Source organism: Trachypithecus francoisi, unplaced genomic scaffold (genome assembly GCF_009764315.1).
Source record: "Trachypithecus francoisi isolate TF-2019V2 unplaced genomic scaffold, Tfra_2.0 Lachesis_group10, whole genome shotgun sequence".
Classification (NCBI taxonomy): domain Eukaryota; kingdom Metazoa; phylum Chordata; class Mammalia; order Primates; family Cercopithecidae; genus Trachypithecus; species Trachypithecus francoisi.
The window spans coordinates 25,140,502-25,164,653 of record NW_022681455.1 but is presented as its reverse complement, the minus strand read 5'-3'; the positions used below and the strand labels follow the sequence as shown (position 1 = coordinate 25,164,653).

Sequence of the window (24,152 nt, the reverse complement as noted above, 5' to 3'; positions counted from 1 at the left end):
TTTTCTACACATACTCCTTATACTTCATTATTCTAAGTTATACACAATGTTCAACAGGAGTTTGAAGTTTATTTAGTAATATACATAAGTCATGGCTGACAACTGAGAAAATCCTATTTACATAAACCATCATAGATTAAAAATACATAGTATTTGTACTTTAATACAATAGGGTCCCAGGATTCAAACAAGGAAGCTTGATTCCAGAATTGGCATTATGTAGTTACGTACTCTGCTACAAAGAACTAGTGGAGGTAAACTTTGGCAGTAAAATTCTCAACAGTCAAATATTAATGCATTTCATATACATGGCTTCGCATCCGTAGAGGAAGATACAATTCCTTCAGCACATGTGCCAATTTCTGAGTCTTCCCCTACAGAATCCTCAACAGTTTCTTCTTCAGAATCAAATTCCTGATTATCCAGTGATTCAAAGTGATCCAGAGGTTCACCATTCAGTCTCTTAAAGAATAAACCAATAATTTATTGTAAAAATGTTAAAACCTAAGTTGATCAGCATATTGATATAGCTGACCCATATAGCATACTGATATTGCCATGAGATTTTTTCATCTTGCCCCTCAATAAATTCATTTATCAACAGTGTGATATCAAAGTCTCTACCATGCTAGATCATAGTCAGCAAAGTGTTTAATAATTTGCCTTTTTTTTTTTAAAAGCACTGAAATGATTTCAGACTATAAACAGGTACTTTCCCAATCAGCTGCAGGGACAACTAGGTGTTCTACATTTTCAATCAGCTGTGGATTAATACTTTTAAGGCAGTTAAGAGAGTTACCACAGTATTTCCAAATGAAAACTTCAAACATTAATTCTATCATGGGTCTCAAATGTAAGGTCACAATTCAGTTACATGAAAAGTTTTGATTTGAAAAACTTTCTTCCCATCAGCAAGACAAACTTTTTGCAAACATGAATAAATAAATCTTAAAACCTTTTTAAGGTTAAGTCTGATAAAGCAACACTCACCAGGCTAATTCTTAACAAACACATTAGCTACTTACAAAATGTTTTGAAGTCAGATAAAACCACAAAACTTATTTAGTGTACAAATTAACAATTTTATAAATGACAGTAATGTCAAGCTGGTATTAAAATTAAAACTATCTAGGCCGGGCGCGGTGGCTCAAGCCTGTAATCCCAGCACTTTGGGAGGCCGAGACGGGTGGATCACGAGGTCAGGAGATCGAGACTATTCTGACTAACACGGTGAAACCCCATCTCTACTAAAAAATACAAAAAACTAGCCGGGCGAGGTGGCGGGCGCCTGTAGTCCCAGCTACTCGGGAGGCTGAGGCAGGAGAATGGCGTAAACCGGGGAGGCGGAGCTTGCAGTGAGCTGAGATCCGGCCACTGCACTCCAGCCGGCGACAGAGCGAGACTCCATCTCAAAAAAAAAAAAAAAAAAAAAATTATAACTACCTAAAAATGTGTCAACTATGAAATAATTTTCTATACCTATTTTCCAGGGATAATTCCTTCTAATAACTCTTCCAAAAAAAGATGGTCTTTTGCTTCGTAATAATAATTAAGTTACTGAACTTTTACTCTCTGCAAGTACTCCTTGCAACTGTCTATCTAGTATAACTCATTTAATTCTCATAACAAGTCTATAAGGTAGGCATCATCATTACTCTCATTTTATGGATGAGGAAGATGAAGCCCTGACCGGATAAACCCACTCTACCCAGCAAACTTAATGGTGTTAGGAAGGAAGTTAAGTCTCAAATGCAGGAAATCTGATTCCAGAGCTCAAACACTTCAAAGGGATCACACTATATACTACCTGAACTTTATAGACAAATACACAAATTTGAACCAGGTAACTATTAAATTACCTACCTCTATTAGCTCTGCCATATACTGTACATGTTCTGCTACTTCTGCCAATTCTTTATTCTCCTTTTTCAGGCGGGCAATTTCATTGTCCTTTTGTTCGATTTCTTTATGAAGCTATATTACATAAATAAAGTTCAGTATTCTATAGATTTGCTATGCTATAAATCAAATTACATGCCTCCAAGTATATAATGTGGAAGACATGCAGCATAGAATTAACTCTCAACACAATAGGATTCATTTTGTATAATTCTGTCAAGAGCTGCCTTTTTACTTACTTTTCTTAAGCCAATATTAAAGCCAGCTCATATTGCTCTAACAAAATATGCTAAGCAGCAAGAGTAAAACAATCCTGGAATTTTTTAAAATGGTACAAATGATACTCAATACATACTTTCTCATTTTCCTTAAGTGCTTCATACAGCGCCTTCCTCCGTTTTTCTGCCACTTCTTTCCAATATTGAGAGGATGGATTTTCTAAAATAATATTTTACATGTAACTTTAAAAATCATTACTGTCAAAACCCAGTAATTTGTTTCAAAAAAATTTCCAATCTTAGTACCCTCCCATATTGTTTAGTAACACTCATTTTTAAAAGATTAAAGTTAGAAAATCAGTATTCTTCTATTTTCCCCAACATTTCAAAGATTTCAATCCTTCAGAAGAATTACAACAAAAGTACAATAGGTATATCTCTTCCACCTAGATTATTAAAGATTTTTGCAACACATTTGTTTTGTGAGGTCATGTCTTTTTATGTAACAATGACATTTTTACAAAGTCCAATCAGTTATTTTGTACACTATCCTTAATTTTTTATTTCTATCTCCACGATTAGATTCAAACTAAACATTTTTGGCAGGAATACTATATAAGTATAGTATAAGAATACTATGTAAGTATGTATCCTCAGTGTATCATCAAGAAGCACATGCCAATTTGTCATGATATTGAAGATGTTAAATTTGATCATTTGATTAAGATGCTATCTATCAGATTTCTGCCTTGTAAAGATAACTTTTTCCCTTAGTAATTAACTAAGGATCTGTAGAGTAAAATATTTGAGACTGTGTCAATACCCTGTTCTCCAACAACTTTTTACCTAAGTTTAATTCCATTGATGATTGATGTTTTTGGCTTATATCTATTACTTATACAGTGGATGGAAAATCAATTTTTTTCACTTATGTAATTCCTTCTACATGTAGTAGTTAGCATTATTCTGTAAATAAAAACTTTTCCTACCCCAATTTAAAAGAAAATTTATCAGTATGGACTCATACATCCTTTTGTATTCAATGTATTATAATCCATTCTTGTCGTTATTCATTTTGATGCTCAAATTTTCCCAACTTTAGTCTGTGAGAATCCTTCCAAGATTACGTGTGTTCTTTCAACATGTCCACCCGTTTTTGAGTACTTCCTTATTTTCTGTCACAAAATAATCCATGATCACCTAAAGTTTCCCTGCCCCTGACCTGGAATCAGCAATTTCTCCAAGGAACTTTAGTGAAGAATAGTGTTTAAAACCAAGAACTGGATGCAGGGTGTGCTCCTTGCTACAGAGGTGTAGTTTGTTTCTACCTATTCAGGAGCAGTGCTAGGAAATGGAATACTTCAACATGTTACTCATTTGCTCAATCCTAAAATATACACAATTTTTTTTTTTTCAAAATTACAATAATATCACTGCCAACGAATATAATAAAGTTCAAACAACAAATGTAATAGTTTGGGATTTCTTTGCAGTTATTTTAATTTTTACCATATATGCCAAAGGGTTAGATGGATCATGTTTTTCACCTGTGGTTATATTAGCAGTATGATATATAGTTATTTGTCTTGATATTTAACTTTAGTTTATTTTAACTAATCCTTGATGTAATTTTTAACTTAATCAGATATGAGTGTCACAAATCCTGCTCTTTAATCTACAATATTTTTAAAGAGCTTCTTTATTTCTATCCAGTCAACCTTTCCTAATTTTTCCTAATAAAAATCCTACTGTCTTCTTCTCTTCTTCCTGTCTTCAAGGCAATTCAAAATGAGCCCAAATGTTACTGTGACCTTGAGCAAGTCAATTAACTTCTCTAGGCCTCAATTGTATTATCAGTAATTAACATCCAATGACCTATAATTCACACAGAAATAATAATCTTCCATAATGCTTATAAAATATCAGTTGCTTCTTCTTCTGATGTATACTGCCATTCTATTAAAAACTAGTATTTATTACAGGCATAATTCTTCTCATTCATCTTCACTCTCTTCATCCATATTTTTATTGGTTTCCTTACACCATACTCTCCTGGAATACTCAAATGTCTTTCATACTTCAACTCATTATCTAAACATTTTTCTTCTAAAAAGCCTATTTCCAAGTCTTGTAAATCCTTACAAGGCAATCCAATATCAGAGCTGTCATATTAATAACTACCCTTTCCCCCCACCCTTTTCTTTTCCTTCAGAGACTGGGTCTTGCCCTGTCTCCCAGGCTGGAGTGCAGTGGTGCTATCATAGCTCATTGAGGCCACAAACTCTTAGGCTCAAGTGATCCTCCTGACTCATCCTCTTGAGTAGCTGGGAATACAGGCACAAGCCACCATGCTCCGCTAATTTTTTCATAGAGATAGAGCCTCACTGTGTTGTCCAAGCTAGTCTCAAACTTCTAGACTCAAGCCATCCTCCTGCCTCAGCCTCCTAAATTGCTGGGATTACAGGCGTGAGCCACTGCACTGGGCCTCCTTTTCCTAACATTTCATCCACACATGGATCTTGTCAAACAAATGGTCACACAAAAACATTTATAGTGCTGTTATACTAACCCCAGATTACGGCAATTGGCAGAATTCATAATAGTATTAACAAATTCTTCCTTATAATTTAAAATTTTAAGACAAAAGTTATCTATTTTTTCATACCTTTAATCATAAGATCAAATGACTCCTGGGTGACTCCTCCAAGATGTTTATTTTCACTAGATTCTGGGACAATAACCCCAGGGCTGGAAGTTGTAGATGTTAACTGGTCATTCCGATGCTTCCTTTTGGACAAGCCTGTGCACAGCTATAATGAAAACACTTATCAACTGTATTTACTTTGATTTAATTAACAAGAAATTAGGTGGTTTTTCATTTATGTATTAAAAAAAGAGAATGCGTATCTTTTTTACATCTCTGGATCTTTAAAAAAGTTATACAATTAAAAATTCTACCAAAATGTATAGTAACATTTTAGGAATTTTATTTGCAACAATTATTTTGGATTAGACTGGGGTCTAGAGCTTAGCTGAAATTATTTTTTTTTAATTTTAATTTTAATTTTTTTTTTTAGACAGTCTCACCCTGTCACCCAAGCTGGAGCGCAGTGGTGTGATCTCGGCTCACTGCAACCTCCACCTCCCGGGTTCAAGTGATTCTCCTGCCTCAAGCCTTCCGAGCAGCTGAGATTACAGGTGTGCGCCACCACACTCAGCTTTTGTACTTTTAGTAGAGATGGGGTTTCATCATGTTGGCCAGGCTTGTCTCAAGCTCCTGACCTCAGGCAATCCACCCACCTCGGCCTCCCAAAGTGCTGGGATTACAGGCGTGAGCCACCACACCCGGCGAACTTCTTAAACTGAACAATCAAAACCAAAATCACTTCTATGGGAAATATATAATTGCTATTCCCAAATTATTTTCAAATTTCAACAATGTATGTGTTTCTGACCAAGAAAATAGTAGAAATGTTTTTAATGTAGACATTGTATCACCAGTACCCCATTTGAGCCATATAGTGCATACCTCATTTTCTCTTCCAACAAGAGATCCAGATGCAGAAGGCTGAATCATCTTCAGAGTTCTTCTTTGGACAGAACTATTCTAAAAAGTCAAGATAATTCATTATCTTGTTCCTGAGTTGCAATATGGTTACTTAGTTACTGAGTTGCTATATGGTTATTAATTACTGAGTTTCTGTATGCAGTGTTACTCTTAGTCCTTCTATAATTTGGCGGGGGGGAAGAAACACTAAGAACACAAACCTTACAAAATTTTATAAGGTTACCTATGAACAAGACACTGGTTTAATCAACTGACAAACTTGTTATTTCCAAAAATTACAATAAAGTTTGAAGAATTCTTAAGAATGAATCATATTACCCAAACTAGACACAAACACACGTAACTTCTCTCATTTCAATGTATGCTCTTGCTATGGTCATTTTGTTAATCATATCTAGTTAAAACAAACATAACAAAATTCCTCAGCTCCAATGAACAGTTCAAACTATATATGACAAAATTCTAATACAAGAAGGATATCTGTATTCTCTCTGAAAAATCTTCCACACAAAAACTAAAAACTTACAGGTACTCTTTTATAAAACCAAACATCGTTAACATTTATGGTATGAACTCACCAAACAGGTCAACTGGGAGAAAAGGTTAATCATTTACACTGCAAAATCTTTCTTTCCCTAATCAAAAAGATTCATCTCAGGCTTCCTTAAATCATGAATATCCCCCAAATACTTACATGTACTCACCAAAAGAATGTAATTTTCCAGAACATACTTTACACAAAACAAAGTACATGTGTAATAGACATCCCCCCTCAAACATTACCTGATAGTAGAAGCAGTTCTGCTTCAAGCCCATTCATTAGAAGGTGGCTAAAATGTCAGTGCCTGAGGCATACTAAACTACTCTAAACTACATACTAAACTACTCATACAAACCAAGCTATTGTTTTGGTAAAAATATTGCCTTCCTTGTAATATGTAAATAACTTCCTGTATATTTCATGACCTGAAAGTTCTCTCTTATTTTTGCAAAATATCATTAGTTATACTGCCACCATGGGATAGCAAACAATGGTGAACACTCAAACAAGGTTAGCAAGAACATGATACCATACCAGCGTGAGAAAGTTACTGATTCCACACTGTACCTCACATGACAAGAGTTCACCTTTCCCACGGTAAAGTTTCTACTGCTGATTATTATCTCACCATTTAACTGAAGGACAAACGCCAGCTACTGTGAGAACAAATATTATACCAACATTTCAGATATAATTTAGATTATAGATTAGTCAACAGTCTCCAGACAAATAAAAGAAAATGTAACGTTGGAACCTTACTAGTAAGAAGTGTTAATTTATTTAAATGCTTGCTGTTAATAATGGTCAAAGAAGCAAGCTAAATTACTGTCACCAAAAAAAAAAAAAAGACCATTTCCAAGATTTAACTTTTATTTATATAAGCTGTATAGACTTTGGCCTAAAACAATGTAATATTATTATTATTTTCTGTATATAGAGCATGCATTGGAATAATAGACTCTTAAAGCCAGAAAGTTTCTTGTATATTAATGAATCTTAACCTTTTTGGAAAACTATTTAATATTCTGTGAATCCTCTCCCCCAAAAAATTCACATAAAAGTACATTCACACAGAATTTTGCATACAACTCACAAGGATCTACTTTTAGTCCAGTTCCCTCAATTTACGGATGAGTAAACTGAGGCTGAAATGCTAACCCACCCAAGGTCTCAGTTTTGGAGGTAGAACCAAAACCAAACAGAACCCAGTAATCTTTATATTCAAGATAGTTTTACTGTAGCTAGTAAACACGGTACTTTTTAAAAAATGTAATCTGCTGGAAATATATAAGTTATATGGCTGTGATTTGCTTCAAATTAATCCAATGAAGGAAAAGTGGAGTAAATAAGGACACAGATGAAACCAAATTGGCCATATAGTGGTAATCGCTGAATTGGGGAAGTAAATTATTAAAATACTGACTCTACTTTTAAATATTTCAAAAATTTCATAACAAAAATTTTAAATAATCACACAGAAAGCACTGTGGGAAGATGCCATCATCCTAAATGGAAGCTAATGGAATCAAATTCACAAATTGTCAATGCGAACTATTATTCAAGAAAAATAATGTAAGAATCCTAAGAAAAGCAAGACAAATAAAAAACCCTTCAAAAGGTACTTCCTTATACTTACCAATGGCTTTTAGGTACTCGATTTAGTTTACTTAATATTAAAACTTTTTTTCTAGGTACAGGGTCTTACTCTGTCACCCAGGCTGGAGTACACTGAAGCAATCATAACTCACCGAAGCCCAAACTCCTAGGCTCAAGCAATTCCTCCCACACCTCGGCCTCCCAGTAGCTGGGATTATCAGTGGGTGCCACCACACCCAGCTAATTATGGTTTTTTAGAAACAAGGTCTCCCTTTGTTGCCCAGGCTGTTCTCAAACTCTTGAGCTCAATCAATCCTCCTACTTCAGCCTCCCAAGTAGCTGGGATCACAGGCATGAGCCACCATGGGCACCTGGCTCTTTATTTAATTTAAACCCACAAATTGATAATTTTCCTGAAGATGTGGTCCAGTTCCCAAGGTATTCATATTAATTTGTATGGAAGGACAAATTGTAAATTGTAAATTCACTTAGGACCACAAATATGACTCTAATCAAAATTATAAACTCAAAACTAAACAAACTCTGTCCTGTTGTCATAACAATAAATACTTGGAATAAGATTTCCAGCGAAAGTATCATATAAGGATTCAAACAGTATTGCAAATCAAATAGGTTAGATGGTAATGAATACGGTATACTCTAGAAAAATGTGTAATATAATGCAAAACATGTCTGTGGTCAAAGACCCTTAATTCTGAAGATATACACAAGGGATTTTAATAACATCATTTCATGAAATGTAAGAGTAGAAACAAAGGAGTAATAATCTTATACATAGAAAATCCTAAAGATACTTCTGGAATCTTCACAGAGAAAATACAAAAAGAAAAGAAAATCCTGAAGAATCTACTAAAAAACAATTAGAACTAATAAACAAGTTCAGTAAGGTTTCAGGACACAAAATCAAGATACAAAAGTCAACTCTTTTCCTATGCAGTAGCAATGATCAAATGAGAATGAAATTAAGGAAACAGTTCCATTCACAATAACCTCAAAACGAATACTTAGGAAAAAATTTAACATAAATTGTGTAAAATTCATGCTCTGAAAACTACAAACCACTGTTGAAAGACCAAAATAAGAGACAACCCACATTCTTGGGTCACACTTAATATTCTACCGTAATTAGTTTTTTTAAAACGTTCTCTATTGTTACTCATCCTCTGACTAACTCAAGGCTTACAGAAATTATAGCCAGGCTAAATTTGGCTAAATTATGTCAAAATACTTTTATTTTAACCCCATGCTTTCTACAAAAAAAAAATAAAGTTATTCAATCACATACCTTTACATTCTCTTTGATTTCTTCTTGTTTCTGCTTCATACTGGGATTCATTATGTAGATGGTGCAGCACAGAAGACTAGTAATTAAAAAACAATATGGTTTGCACCCCTGAACATGGAGTCTAGGTTTAAAATACTTACAATCATAAAAATTATACTATTGTACAGTAGAACTATTATTTTTTCTCTCTTAATCCAAACTCAGCCCTGTTAATGACTCAGGTGACTAAAGTTAATGACTCTTGATATCTATATTTTACATATATACACACATAATAATTATGTCTGAAAAAATGAAATTAATGTATTTTAAACCAATTTTTAAAACTGGTTTAAAATTTCTAAACGTATTGTCCTGGATTAAATACAGGGCTCTCAAAGATCTGAGAAACAGTCACCAGAAATAGCAAAATATACAGACACTAGAGTCCATCCTAAAGAGCAACATCTTAACTTTCCTGCTTCAAAGACAGATTTAAGGTATAATAAACTCGGCTCTGACAATAACTTAATACTGACTTAATATCTGGTCAAATGAGATCATGCATTTACATTTGTAGGAAATGTTTAACCAGTAACATGAACTGAAGTACTAACAAGCAAGAAAGAGGGAAAAGGTAGAAAAGGATATATGTAATGTGATTAACTAGACCACTGGCCAAACTCACAACAAACTCAGCATCTGAACTGCTCCTCCACTGCCCACTACCCACTGCCCCCCGCCGTGTCTGCGCCTGTGCCTACTCGATAGATGTCCCTAATTTTTGTGGCCGTGCCTTTACTCAGTGCAGTGGCTTTTCTAACATTAATACATTTTACCCTGTGTCCTGGCGTGCGCGCACAGACATGTGCAAACAAAAAAGCTTAGGAAAGGCCGGGCGCGGTGGCTTACACCTGTAATCCCAGCACTTTGGGAGGTCGAGGTAGGCGTATCGCCTGAGTGATCACCAAAGTGATGGGAGGTCGAGGCAGACGGATCACCTGAGGTCAGGAGTTCGAAACCAGCCTGGCCAACATGGTGAAACTCCGTCTCTACCAAAAATACAAAAATCAGCCGGACACGGTGGTGCTCGCCTGTAGTCCCAGTTACTCGGGAGGCTGAGGCAGAAGTATCGCTTGAAACCGACAGGTGGAGGCTGCAGCGAGCCGAGATTCTACACTCCAGCCCGGGCAACAGAGCGAGACTCCGTCTCACCAAAAAAAAAAAAAAAAAAAAAAAAAAAGCTTAGAAAACAAAACAATCTAATTTGTGCGGGCACCCTGCTATTTTCTACTGCATTTAATGTTAAGAAAATGCGGGTTGGGCCCCAGTAAACAGACCCCAGGCAATGTTCTTCAAACTGTGGGTCGCGGGTCGTGATCTCATAATTATTTAGTGAGTCATAAGCAACACTGCTTAGAAAAATGCAACTGAACAGAATGGAATTGAAAAGATGAGAAATATTGCTTCCATCAACGTCTCAGTTGGTTAGATGACTGTGTCCTAGGTTGCGATGTAAAATGTACTTTAGTATGAAAAAAGCTGAAAACCACTTAGCAGTCTAATCCTTCACAAGTTTCCCACGCCCGTCAGCGACCTTGCACCCTTACTTGCTTGTTATTCTCTAGTTTCTTCAATAGCTAGATTAAAAACCCTGGCATAGGACAGGGGTCCATGCGAACCTCGTATTAGCAACGCCAGTATCCGTTTAATGGGAGACGCAGGATTCAGCGACCTCTTCCCATGAGCCAAATTTGCAGATCCCTCAGATCAGGACCAGCCATTTAACTGCCAAGAGGATGGATGCCTCGCCTCAACCCCACAGCTAGGCACGCCCCAGGCTGAGTCCCTCACCAGCGTTGCACTCCCCAAGCCCGGGCCCAGCGCCAGGCTAGGGGGCGGGCATTGTGGCTCCGCGCGCCCGAACCTACCAACCGCGGCGCGCGACTCGGGAACTGCGCCAGCCAGCCAATAGGGAGCGTGGAAGTGAGAGCGCGCCAAAACCGACCCAGCCAATGGGGCAGTCCCTTGACTCACCTCCCTACCCCGCCGCGCCACCAGCGACCGCTCAACAACCCCTTCGCCCTTACCCGGCCGCAGTCCCACAGCTGTCAAAGTAGGACGCGGCTTCAGAGGGTGGCCGGAACGAAAGCGAGTCGTCTAGAGGCTGTGCACCCTGCGCCCCTGCGTACCCACTTCCTGCCGCCTCTTGCACACTTACTGAGTGGAGACGCTCAATCCTTGTAGCGAACGCTGTGGCTGCAGCACCTGGAAAAAGGCCACAGCTCACCTACGCTGATCCCCACTGTCGCTGGAGTGTCCGGCACGCTCTGCAGTAAAGCCCTACCAACTCCGCTCCCCGGCTCCGAACAACCACGTGACCAACTGACGCAGCGAGAGGCGGGGCCTCTGGAATCCCGCGAATCGCCTCTCCCCTCGCTCCCGCCCCTTCCTGCGCCTGCGCGGTAGACGGTAGCGCGTACTAAGACCGTGGGGGGTTTTCTGCGATCTGGGAAGTCTGTGCCCTTTGACCCTCCCCTCCGACCCAGCTCTGGGAACTTCCTTAAAATGCAAAGTTTTAGCCCTTCACGAAAGGGAGAAAGATTTGCCTCCATTAGTCGTTAGCACCGGAAGAACAAAATATTGTATGTGCGTATGTGTTAATATGTAGGACGCGACATACATTTGTGTAAAGCTCTGGCTCCACGGACTCGTAGTTGTATTAGGGGCTTTTATATTTTGGCTTTTTGTGTTTTGACTATGGTATGGTGCAGGAGGAATTGTTCAGGGAGACAATGGTCAGTTAATCCTGCAGCTATTCATTGAGCGCCTTATACGTGCCAATTACTACTGTTCTAGGCACTGAAATTACAACTGCTGTTGCAGTTTGAAGGAACAGAAACATATTGGTAATAATTACGTCTAGCCTTTTCTTTATTTTTTTATTTTTATTTTTAATTGAAACGGAGTCTCGCTCTGTCACCCAGGCTGGAGTGCAGTGGCGCGATCTCGGCTCACTGCAACTTCTGCCCGCTGGGTTCAAGCGATTCTCCTGCCTCAGCCTCCCGAGTAGCTGGGATTACAGGCGCCTGCCACCACGCCCGGCTAATTTTTGTATTTTTTAGTAGAGACAGGGTTTCACCATGTTGGTCAGGCTGGTCTCGAACTCCTGACCTCGAGTGATCCACCCGCCTCGGCCTCCCAAAGTGCTGGGATTACGGCCTCCCACCGCGCCCAGCCTGCCTTTTATTTTCTTTTACTTTTTTTTTTGCTTACTGCGACCTCCTCGGTTCAAGCGATTTTCTGCCTCAGCCTCCCGAGTAGCTGGGATTACAGGCGCCCACCACCACTGCGCCCGGCCCTGTTTTTTTTTATTTTATAAAATTATCAACCAGGCTTGGTGGCTCACGCCTGTAATCCCAGCACTTTGGGAGACGGAGGCGGGTGCAGCACCTGAGGTCAGAAGTTCGAGACCAGTCTGGCCAACATGGAGAAACCCCGCCTCTACTAAGAATACAAAAATTAGCCGGGTGTGGTGGCAGACACCTGTAATCTCAGCTACTCAAGAGGCTGAGGCAGGAGAATCTCTTGAATCCGGTAGGTGGAGGTTGCAGTGAGCCGAGATCGCGCCACTGCACTCCAGCCTGGGTGACAGAGCAAGCCTCTGTCTCAGAAAAAAAGAAGAAGAGGAAGAGGAGAAGAAGAAGAAGGAGAAGGAGGAGAAGAAGAAGAAAAGAAAATCATATTCTTAAAGCAGACAATCCATTGACTGGAAAACTATCAAATGACTGGGTTTCCAGAATAAGAATTCTGGTTAGCAGGCCGGTCGCAGTGGCTCACGCCTGTAATCCCAGCACTTTGGGAGGCCGAGGCAGGCGAATCACGAGGTCAGGAGATGGAGACCATCCTGGCTAACACGGTGAAACCCTGTCTCTACTAAAAAATAGAAAAAATTAGCCGGGCGTGGTGGCGGGCGCCTGTAGTCCCAGCTACTCGGGAGGCTGAGGCAGGAGAATGGTGTGAACCCGGGAGGTGGAGCTTGCAGTGAGAATCTTGCCACTGCCTTCTGGCCTGGGCAACAGAGCAAGACTCCATCTCAAAAAAAATTTTTTTTAAAGAATTCTGGTTAGCAGTGGTAAGCAAAAGCAATATGTCGTTTGACTTTGAAACACCAACTAGTCAAAATAGTAAATCTAACTTCCACAGTTTGTTCATTCGTTCATGATAAACATAAAGCTTATAGTTCCTCTTCTTGCTATAAAGGAGTATTTTCATTTTGGGTTTCAAAGCAGTGAGTATTGATTCTGAGAAGTTTACTATTGCAAAAGACATTTTGGTCTGCTAGTTGTTATATTTTTGTTTTCGAAGAAAATCTCTTTGTTCTAATTAACTCACTAACTATAAAATCACAACAACTGGTTTAAGGAGGCCACACAAACATTTTCCCAGACCCAAATTCTATACCATCTCAATGAAATTCCACACAATAGGAAAATCTTCTTCCATTGCAATTCTGAAACAAGAAAGGTATGAATGACAGAGGAAAGGATTAAATGATGGTTTTACACTTTATACCTTCACTATCAATTATACTTTTATGCTAAATTAACTTGATCATGAGAGTTGTTTTCCATTTCTTCAATTTGCACTTTTTGATTAGGCTAATCTCCCTATGTCTCTGCACATCTTCCTTCTATGCACGTCTCTATGTCCGAATTTCCCCTTTTTATAAGGACACCAGTCAGATTGCATTAGGGCCCATCCTAATTAACTTCATTTCAATTTTATTACCTCTGGGGTGTTAAGACATCAACATGTGAATTTGGGAACACAATTCAACCTGTAACAGAAAGCTTTTCAGTTTTTGCATTCTACACTTCTCAATTGCTTGTTCCTCACTTCAGAGTGAGAGGAAACAGCATAGACTGTAAGAAGAAACTATCTGTGCAGTTCTTCCCAGTTGTGTGGACCTCTTCCTTTTTTATGGTCATTACAACTTTATTGTCTTTGTAGCATGCCGAGCAGATCCTACTTGTTAAAGAGCTTTCAAGAGGTGAAAACCCCCTCACTTTGAACGTCTGTTTATCATGTTCATAATGAAACATAAGAATAACTTCTGAGAAAGTTTGATATTTTAAACTTTTGACATTATACATCACCAGTCTCAGGAAGGTCTGTCCTCTGTAGTAATGCTTGTGAAAACACAGGATGTATTCCAAAAACAAATTTCTCAGAAAATTTTTTGAATAATGTAAAAATAATACAAGAGACATAGGCTATTATTCATGGACATTAGGAAAAGCAGGGAGGATCGTGGAATATGAATGGAAGTAACAGCATATGTGTAAGAAACCAACAAAAATCGTGAGGTAGGCTGGGTGCAGTGGCTTACGCCCATAATCCACTGTCAGAAGCGTGTAAACTGGAGCAACTCTATCTTGACTAGGAGCTGGGTAAAATAAGGCTAAAACCTAGGGGGCTAAATTCCCAGACAGTTAAGGCATTCTAAGTCACAGGATGAGATAGAAGGTTGACACAAAATACAGGTCATAAAGACCCTAATGATAAAATAGGTTGCAATAAAGAAGCCACCAAAATCAAGATGGTGACGAGAGTGACCCCTGGTTGTCCTCACTGCTACACTTCCACCAGCACTATGACAGTTCACAAATGCCACGGCATCCACAGGAAGTTACCCTATATCGTCTAAAAAGGGGAGGCATGAATAATCCACCCCTTGTTTAGCATATAATAAAGAAATAACCATAAAAGCCCTCAGGGCTACTGTGTCTGTGGAGTAGCCGTTTTTTAATTCCTTTACTTTCTTAATAAACTTGCTTTTAACTTTATGGACTCACATTGAATTCTTTCTTAAGAAAGAAAACAGCTGAGGTCAGGAGGTTGAGACCAGCCTAGCTAACATGGTGAAACCCCATCTCTACTAAAAATACAAAAACTAGCCGGGTTTGGTAGCACCCACCTGTAATCCCAGCTACTCAGGAGGCTGAGGCAGGAGAATCACTTGAACCCAGAAGGTGGAGGTTGCAGTGAGACGAGCTTGTACCACTGCACTCCAGCCTGGGTGACAGAGCAAGATTCCGTCTCAAAAAAAAAAAAAAAAAAGAGAAAGAAAAGAAAAAAAAAAAATATTGAGGTAGTTCAATATTTAAGCAAAATACAAATCTATGAAAAATGATCAATTATTAGCAAAGACAAAATATGGCTTAATTTTTTCATTGTGAAGTGTCATAATGACTAAGTTAATCTATATTCTGAAAGCAAATGGACAAGAGTTTCAGTTCATTTTGTTCACTTACTTGTTTTAGTGCTGGGGCTGTGTAATTCCAATAGAATAAGATATGAAGAATTGTCACAACCATGAAGCTCTGGCTACTGCTTTTGCTGTGTGCATTACAGTCCTTGTCTCTGACCCAGGAATCTCATAGAATAAGGCTAATCGATTCAATATATTCTTGTTTTCTTTTTTCTTTTTTTAAGACAAAGTGTCACTCTGTCACCCAGGCTAGAATGCAGTGGTGCATTCACGGCTCACTGCAGCCTCGACCTTCTCAGCTCAAGCACTCCTCCCATTTCAGCCAATGGAGTAGCTGGGATTACAGGTATGTGTCACCAAACCTGGCTAATTTTTGTATTTTTAGTTGAGATGGGGTTTCACCATGTTGCCCAAGCTGGTCTTGAACTCCTGAGCTCAAGTGATCCACCTGCCTTGGCCTCCCAAACTGCTGGGATTACAGGCATGAACCATCACACCCGGCCCAATTCTCTCTTTAATTTGCTTGTTAGTTTAAGGCAGTTGGAACTTTAAATTTTCAGATCTTCTCACTTTTACATTGGATACAAATGCCTGCTTTGAAGCATATATCCATGGTTTGAAACTTATCAAAAAAGAAGCCCAAAGCAAAAAGTGCCCTGACCCCCAAATCTATCTTTGGTAAAATTATGGATTTTATTAAATAGCTCTGTAAGGAAAAGATCTTGGCATGAAGAAATGTCGCATCCTTTGGTTAAATTCCCTCAACAGAAACGAGGAAGAATCTCAGCACTTTTAAGCACAGATGCCATAGTACTAGCTAGAAGGGAGCTTTATCTAGAGAATTCCAACTGTTAGGTATTACACTCAGGCAGATCACAATCGTCAAACATCCCCCTTGTCTCACAGTGAATGTTCTTCAGCGTTACATTCCCAAAGATGGATCTGAGCGTCTCTGCCTTTACATTCCTGAAGCAAATATAGCATAAGCCTCTGGTGTCTGAGTCCTAATGATATGGTGCTGAGCCTGACTTGAAGTCTGGCTGCTTTGCCCTTTCCTGAAGCTTCCAGACTGGCCTCTGTCTACAGAATTACTTCACAAGCACTAACAGGAGAATTTGGAGAAAGCTTACTCAGCAAAGTTTTTTTCTACATATTCACCTGCAGGACAGTGGTTGTTCCAATTGGTTGCAGCTCCAATTTTTTTTTTTTTTTTTTTTGAGGTGGAGTCTTGTACTGACACCCAGGCTAGAGTGCAATGTCACAATCTTGCCTCACTGCAATCTGCCTCCCAGGTTCAAGCGATTCTCCTGCCTCAGATTCCCGAGTTGCTGGGATTACAGGCACCTGCCATCGTGCCTAGCTAATTTTTGTATTTTTGTAGAGATGGGGTTTCACCATGTTGGCCAGGCTGGTCTTGAACTCCTAACCTCAGGTGATCTGCCTGCCTCAGCCTCCCAAAGTGCTGGAATTACAGGTATGAGCCACCACGCCCAGCCCCAGTGACTTTTGATGTGTTGATCCCTATGCATCTATGTGCTCACACAGAAAGACACTTATACTCCTTTAGAACTTGGTTCTTACAAAGTTCTTACCTCTAAATAATAGGATGAATGCCTTGTTTTAAATCATATTGTCCTTTCAGTGTCCCTAGGGTGGAGTTTATTATCTTATACCCAAGAAATTAGATCAAAATTGTTGAAAGGCTGTCAGGAAATTAGAAGCCATTCATCTTAGTCTCCAACTGTCTCCTTTAGGCACTGGCCTATAAGTCAGGAAATTACAAAGGACTCTGTAGGCTAAGGTGAGTGCCGAGAAGGGCCATCATCCCAAGTGAAGCGTCCATCTAAGAAAACTACTGAGAATATAAGATCTGAAGATGCTCTCTGCTCCTAAATCTTCTAATATGAGATTGTCAGAGTTCAGAATTTATTTCCCAGATCACCCAGCTTATACTTAGAAAGCAAAAGTTCACTGACTTTTTTCCTGGAGATCTCCCTTTAAAAACAAGTATACCACTTGTACCAAAAATCGAATCTGAATTGGAGATTTACTGCTAGTCTAAGGAAATATTGGGGAACAGAGAAATATGTTAAACTATACCATGGGGATGCCATCAGCAAAATCCAAAGTGTAGGCAATTCAACAAGACAAATAACCTGGTTCTTCAACAAATAAACAGCAAGATGGGAGGTTGTAGGAGGGAGAGAAGAAGGAGCCAGTCATAGTGGCACACACCTGTAGTCCCAGCTACTCAGGAGGCTAAGGCAAGAGGATCGCTTAAGCCCAGAAGTGTGAGGCTGCAGTGCACTATGATTACACCACTGCATTTCAGCCTAGGTGACAAAGGGAGACCCTGTCTCAAAAAAATAATTAATTTTAAAATATTTTTAAAATAAAAAGCAGAAGGAAGGTGTTATCAAGTACAAATAAGGGACGTATTACCAAATGCAATGTATGGATCTTGTCTGAACTAAACACTGTATTTTTAAAAAATACCCAGGGGAAATTTGAACACTGACTGAATATTTTGGGATGGTAAGATATGAGTTGTTTAAGGTTAGCTGATTAGCAATGGGTTAAAAAAAGATTAGTTGTAATGACAATATTGTGAGTTTTATTGTAATAGCTTCTACCTATAAATGGTAATTATAGATGAAATTTTGTACCATATATTTTCTTTGAATAATTATTGAGACAAGCAAGGGAAAAGGTATAAATCAAGCTTTCTCAGCATGGGCACTATTGACATTTTAGACTGGGCAAAATGTTCGTTGTTGGGGGCTGTCCTGGGCATTGTATGCTGTTTAGCAGCATCCCTAGCCTCTACCCTCTAGCCACCAGGAGTACATCCCAATTGTGAAGACCAAAAATGTCTGCAGACATTGTCAAATAACCTTCTGCAGGGCAAAATCATCCCCAGTTGAGAACCATTGGTATAAATAAAACAGTTTTGGCCTTGTGTTGGTAACTGCTGAGGCCAGTATGGATGAGAACATGAAGATTTTTTATTCACTCCCTTTACTTTTATATATGTTTGGAACTTTCAATCATTATTTTTATTTTTATTTTTTTTAGATGGAGTCTCGCACTGTTGCCCTTGGCTGGAGTGCAGTGGCTTGATCTCGGCTCACTGCAACCTCTGCCCCTCAGGTTCAAGCAATTCTCCTGCCTCAGCCTCCCAAGTAGCTGGGATTACAGGTGCCCGCCACCACACCCAGCTAATTTTTTGTAGTTTTAGTAGAGACAGAGTTTCACTATGTTGGCCAGCCTGGCCTCGAACTCCTGATCTCGTGATCCGCCCACGTTGGCCTCCCAAAGTGCTGGGATTACACGCGTGAGCCACTGCACCTGGTCAATAACAAAATTTTTAAAATATTACTTTAAAAAGGATTAAATGATGGAATAGGGAGGTAGCAACCACTGGGTGCCATGGCTCATGCCTGTAATCCCAGCACTTAGACCGAGGCAGGCAGATAACCCTTGGGTCAGGAGTTCAAGACCAACCTGGCCAACATGGTGAAACCCTGTCTCTACTAAAAATACAAAAATTATCCAGGCACGGTGGCATGCGTCTGTAATCCCAGCTACTCAGGAGGCAGAGGCAGGAGAATAGCTTGAACCCAGGTGGTGGAGTTTGCAGTAAGCCAAGATCACACAACTGTACTCTAGCCTAGGTGACCGAGTGAGACTCTATCTCAAAAACAAAACAAAACTTTAGCAACCACAAATATTTGCGCCAATTTTTTTTCATTTTTGTTTTGCTTCAGATTAATAAATAATAATTACATTGCACCAATTTATTTTTTGACAAACCATTTCTTTGATGAGTATAAGCACAGCTAAGAAAAGTGAAATGATGAAACACATTACTAATGAAAGTTTTGGGACTTGAGACTCAGATGATGTTAATAATAACATACTCAGGATCTTTAGGGGATTATTTTAATCCAGAGTTATTTAAAGGGTTGAAGATGGTCTAGAAGGTGGCCCCTGGGCATTAAATATTTTTTGTTTCACATACACAATGGTGGTCTACACATTGTCTTAAAATAGAAATTGTCTGTATTTTAAAAATCAGATGATTTCCATAAGCAAAGACAAATGATAAAGTAAGAGAAAATATAGGGAATCTCTTTCACAAATAAAAGACTACATTCCCTAATTTTTAAAGAGCTATAAAGCATTAAGAGGGGGAAGCCAACAGCCCAGTAGATAAATGGGCAAAAGACAGGAATGGACAGTTCACAGAAAACGATAGAGAAATGGTCCTTAAGCATACAAAACCATGCTCAACTTTACTGAGAATAAGAGACATGCAAATTAAAACTCTGAGAAACCGTTTCAACTATCAGACTAGCAGCTATAGAAAAGCTTGACAACATATTTACACTAGATAGAATTCTAAAATGTCACCCATTATCTCTGAACTCTGACACTATGCCTATGATTAGGTTATTCAATAAGGCAAAGGTGGTGGGATTTTATAATTGTAATTAAGGCCCCAAATCAGTATACTTTAAATTACCAAAAGGGAGATTATCCTGTTGGCCTTGATTTAATCATTAGGATGTCCTTCAACAGAGGGCTTAGACTTTTTTTGACGTATCTCTTACTGGCCTTGAAGAAGCAAGCGGCTATGAGGGTTATGTCTCCAAAGAAATGAATTCTCCCAACAACTGGAATGAGTTTAGAAGCAAATCCTTCTCCAGTGAAGCCTCTAGATGACAATGCACTGGCCAGCACTTTGTTTACAGCCCTGTAAGACCCTGAGCTCAGGGCCCAACTGAACTTTGTTTAGATTCCTGTGGCACAGGAAGTATGAGATAATACATGTTTTGTCTTAAGCCACTAAGATGGTGGAAATTTCTACAGAGCAACAGAAAACTAATAAAATACTCTACTGATGAGGCTGGGAGAAAACAAGCACTCATATACATGGCTAATGGGAGTGTCAAATGTTAAAAGCCCTATAGAAGGGAATTTGTATCTGGCAAGGCATTTTTTTTTCTTTCTTTCTTTCTTTTTTTTCTTTTTTTGAGATGGATTTTCACTCTTGCTGCCCAGGCTGGAGTGCAATGGCATGATCTCAGCTCACTGCAACCTCCACCTCCCGGGTTCAAGCGATTCTCCTGCCTTGGCCTCCCGAGTAGCTGAAATTACAGGTGCCTACCACTACACCCAGCTAAATTTTTGTATTTTTAGAAAAGACAGGTTTTCACCATGTTGGCCAGGCTGGTCTTAAACTCCTGACCTCAAGTGATTTGCCTGCCTCGGTCTCCCAAAGTGCTGGGATTATAGGCATGAGCCACCATGCCTGACCCTGACAAGGCATTTCTACAATTACATGCACATTGACTTTGGATATAGCAAATCCTCTTCTAGGAATTTACTCTGGACTTTCTCACTGTAGCATTATTTATAATACCTAAATATTGGAAATAGCCTAATTGCACAGCTGTAGGCAATGAGTTGAATAAATTATGGTATATCTGCACAAGGTAGTATTATAGAGCCATGAAAAAAATTTAAGATCTCTGACATGAACAAATTTCTGGGATACATCCTTAAATGAAAAAAGCAGAGTGCCCAGCACTTTGGGAGGCCAAGGCCAGCAGATCACGAGGTCAGGAGATCAAGACCATCCTGGCTAACACAGTGAAACCCAGTCTGTACTAAAACTACAAAAAACAAAAGTAGCCAGGCATGGTGGCAGGCACCTGTAGTCCCATCTACCACTGCACTCTAGCTTGGGCGACAGAGCGAGACTCTGTCTCACAAAAATAAAAATTGAAAAAAAAAAAAAAGCAGAGTGGAAGAGCATACATAATATTCTATTTTTTTTTTCTTTTTTCCTTTTTTTTGAAATGGAGTCTTACTCTGTCATCCAGGCCGGAGTGCAGTGGCGTGATCTCAGCTCACTGAAAGCTCCGCCTCCCGGGTTCATGCCATTCTCCTGCCTCAGCCTCCCAAGTAGCTGGGACTGGCGCCTGCCACCACTTCTGGCTCATTTTTTGTATTTTTAGTAGAGACGGGGTTTCACTGTGTTAGCCAGTCTGGTCTCGATCTCCTGACCTCGTGATCTGCCTTCCTCAGCCTTCCAAAGTGCTGGGATTATAGGCGTGTGCCATTGCACCCGACCTCTCCTTCTTATATAAGAAAGAAAGAAAGACACCAGGCGCAGTGGCTCACATCTGTAATCTCAGCAATTTGGGAGGCCAAGGCAGAAATATCACTTGGGACCAGGAGTTTGAGACCAGTATAGGCAACATAGGAAGACCCTGTCTCTACAAAATAATAATAATAAAGTAAATAAGTAAATAAAATTAGCCAAGCACAGTGGCATGTGCCTGTAGTCCCAGCTACTCAGGAGGCTGAGGCAGGAGGATCACTTGAGCCCAAAAGTCTGAGGTTACGGTGAGCTATGATTGTGCCAATGAACCTCTAAAAAAAGTTTTTAAATGAAGGACAGAAACAAAGAAGAATATGTGTATGTATTTGCTTATTAAAAAAAAAAAAAGAACAGGTGCAGTGGCTCACACCTGTAATCCCAGCAGTTTGGGAGGCCGAAGTGGGCAGATCTCCTGAGGTCTGGAGTTCGAGACCAGCCTGGCCAACATGGTGAAACTCCATCTCTACTAAAAATACGAAAAATTAGCTGGGTGTGGTGGTGGGCGCCTGTAATACCAGCTACTTGGGAGGCTGAGGTAGGAGAATCTCTTGAACCCAGTGGGGGTGGAGGTTGCAGTGAGCCAAGATCACACCATTGCACTCCAGCCTGTGCAACAAGAGCAAAAATCTGTCTCAAAAAAAAAAAAAAAAAAAAGGCCAGACACAGTGGCTCACGCCTGTAATCCCAGCACTTTGGGAGGCCGAGGTGGACAGATCACTTGAGGTCAGGAGTTTGAGACCAGCCTGGTCAACACGGCGAAAACCCATCTCTACTAAAAATACAAAAATTAGCCAGGCATGGTGATGGATGCCTGTAATCACAGCACTTTGGGAGGCGGAGGCTGGTGGATCACGAGGTCAAGAGATCAAGACCATCCTGGCTAACATGGTGAAATCCTGTCTCTATTAAAAATACAAAAATTAGCCGGGCATGATGGTGGATGCCTGAAATCCCAGCTACTTGGGAGGCCAAGGCAGGAGAATTGCTTGAACCCAGGAGGCGGAGGTTGCAGTGAGTAGATATCACGCCATTGCACTCCAGCCTGGGCAACAGAGTGAGACTCTGTCTTGTAAAACAAAAAAACAAAAAACACATGGCCCGGCATCGTGGCTCATGCCTGTAATCCCAACACTTTGGGAGGCCGAGGCAGAGAGATCACTTGAGGTCAGAAGTTCAAGTCCAGTCTGGTCAACATTTTGGCAAAACCTTGTCTCTACTAAAAATACAAAAAAATTAGCTGGGCGTGGTGGTGTATACCTTTAGTCCCAGCTACTTGGGAGGTTGAGGCAGGAGAATTGCTTGAACCCGGGAGGCTGAGGTTGCAGTGAGCTGAGATGGAGCCACTGCACTCCAGCCTCAGCACAGAGCCAGACTCTGTCTAACCACCACCACCACCAACAACAACAATAACAAAAACCCACAGAGAAAGGCTACATCTAAAATGAATGAAAATAGAAAATGGTTGCAGTTGCTTAAGAGAGGGGGGAATAGGATGGGGGAATAGTGCTGGGATTGCAGGCATGAGCCACTGCCCCGACCTAATTTTTCACTTTTGAACTATTAAATCTTTTATACAATGCAGTTTTTTTTATTTTGTTTTTTGAGACAGAGTGTTACTCTGTCACCCAGGCTGGAGTGCAGTGGCTCCATCTCGGCTTACTACAACTTCTGCCAACTTCAAGCGATTCTCCTGCGTCAGCCTCCCAAGTAGCTGGGATCACAGGCGCCTGCCACCATGCCCGGCTAATTTTTGTATTTTTAGTAGAGATGGGAGTTCCCCATGTTGGCCAGGCTGGTCTCGAACACCTGACCTCAGGTGATCTACCCACCTCGGCCTTTCAAGTTGCTGGGATTACAAGCATGAGCCACCACGCCTGGCCCAAAATGGTTAATTTTTCTTAGATTCCAGATTCGGTTTTTAAAGTAAATGGCCACTGCTCCTGGCCAAAATGCAGTTTATTTTGAAATGTTTATTTAAAAATAAGATGGGCCCAGCACTTTGGGAGGCTGAGGTAGGCAGATTACTCACTTGAAGTCAGGAGTTTGAGACCAGCCTGGCTTATATGGTGAAACCCCGTCTCTACTAAAAATACAAAAATTAGCTGGGTTTGGTAGCAGGCACTTACAATCGCAGCTGCTCGGGAGGCTGAGCCATGAGAAGCGCCTGAACCCAGGAGGCAGAGATTGCAGTGAGCCAAGATCGCACCACTGCACTCTAGCCTGGGTGACAGAGTGAGACTCTGTCTCAAAAAATAAACAAACAAACAAATTAATTAAGTAAGTAAGTAAGTAAAATAAAAATAAGATGCATGGATGGATAGAGACAGGGATGTATAGGTAGATGCAATAAAGAAGATATATTAAAATGTTGATGTAGAATCTAGGCAGTGGGTATATGGGTGCTTAGTGTAAAAAACTTTTAGTTTTTCTCCATGCTTGAAATATTTATTTTTAAATGCTGGAAAACATTAAATAGGAATGGATGAAAACAGCAAACCCTAAAACAATCCTAACTGTGTAGCAAATTGATAATGTAACCACACAGAGAAAATAATTTATTCAAAGGCTGAGTGCAATGGCTCACGCCTATAATCCCAGCACT

General features: G+C 39.8%; 1 protein-coding gene across 2 annotated transcripts; it reads right to left on the bottom strand.

The window, feature by feature from the left end:
• GMNN (geminin DNA replication inhibitor) lies at nucleotides 1-11,507 on the bottom strand. 2 transcript variants are annotated; one of them, XM_033216398.1, is made up of 7 exons: nucleotides 11,329-11,507; nucleotides 9,129-9,204; nucleotides 5,647-5,724; nucleotides 4,783-4,927; nucleotides 2,255-2,337; nucleotides 1,864-1,974; nucleotides 1-462 (listed from the first exon to the last, which is right to left on the bottom strand). In XM_033216398.1, exons 2-7 carry the CDS (start codon nucleotides 9,177-9,179, stop codon nucleotides 301-303), a joined length of 630 nt encoding a protein of 209 aa, XP_033072289.1. In that variant the 5' UTR covers nucleotides 9,180-9,204; nucleotides 11,329-11,507; the 3' UTR covers nucleotides 1-300. The 2 variants fall into 2 exon arrangements, with proteins under 2 accessions (XP_033072289.1, XP_033072288.1); XM_033216397.1 differs by lacking the exon at nucleotides 11,329-11,507 and adding an exon at nucleotides 10,790-10,986.
• Nucleotides 11,508-24,152: the final 12,645 nt, after the last annotated feature.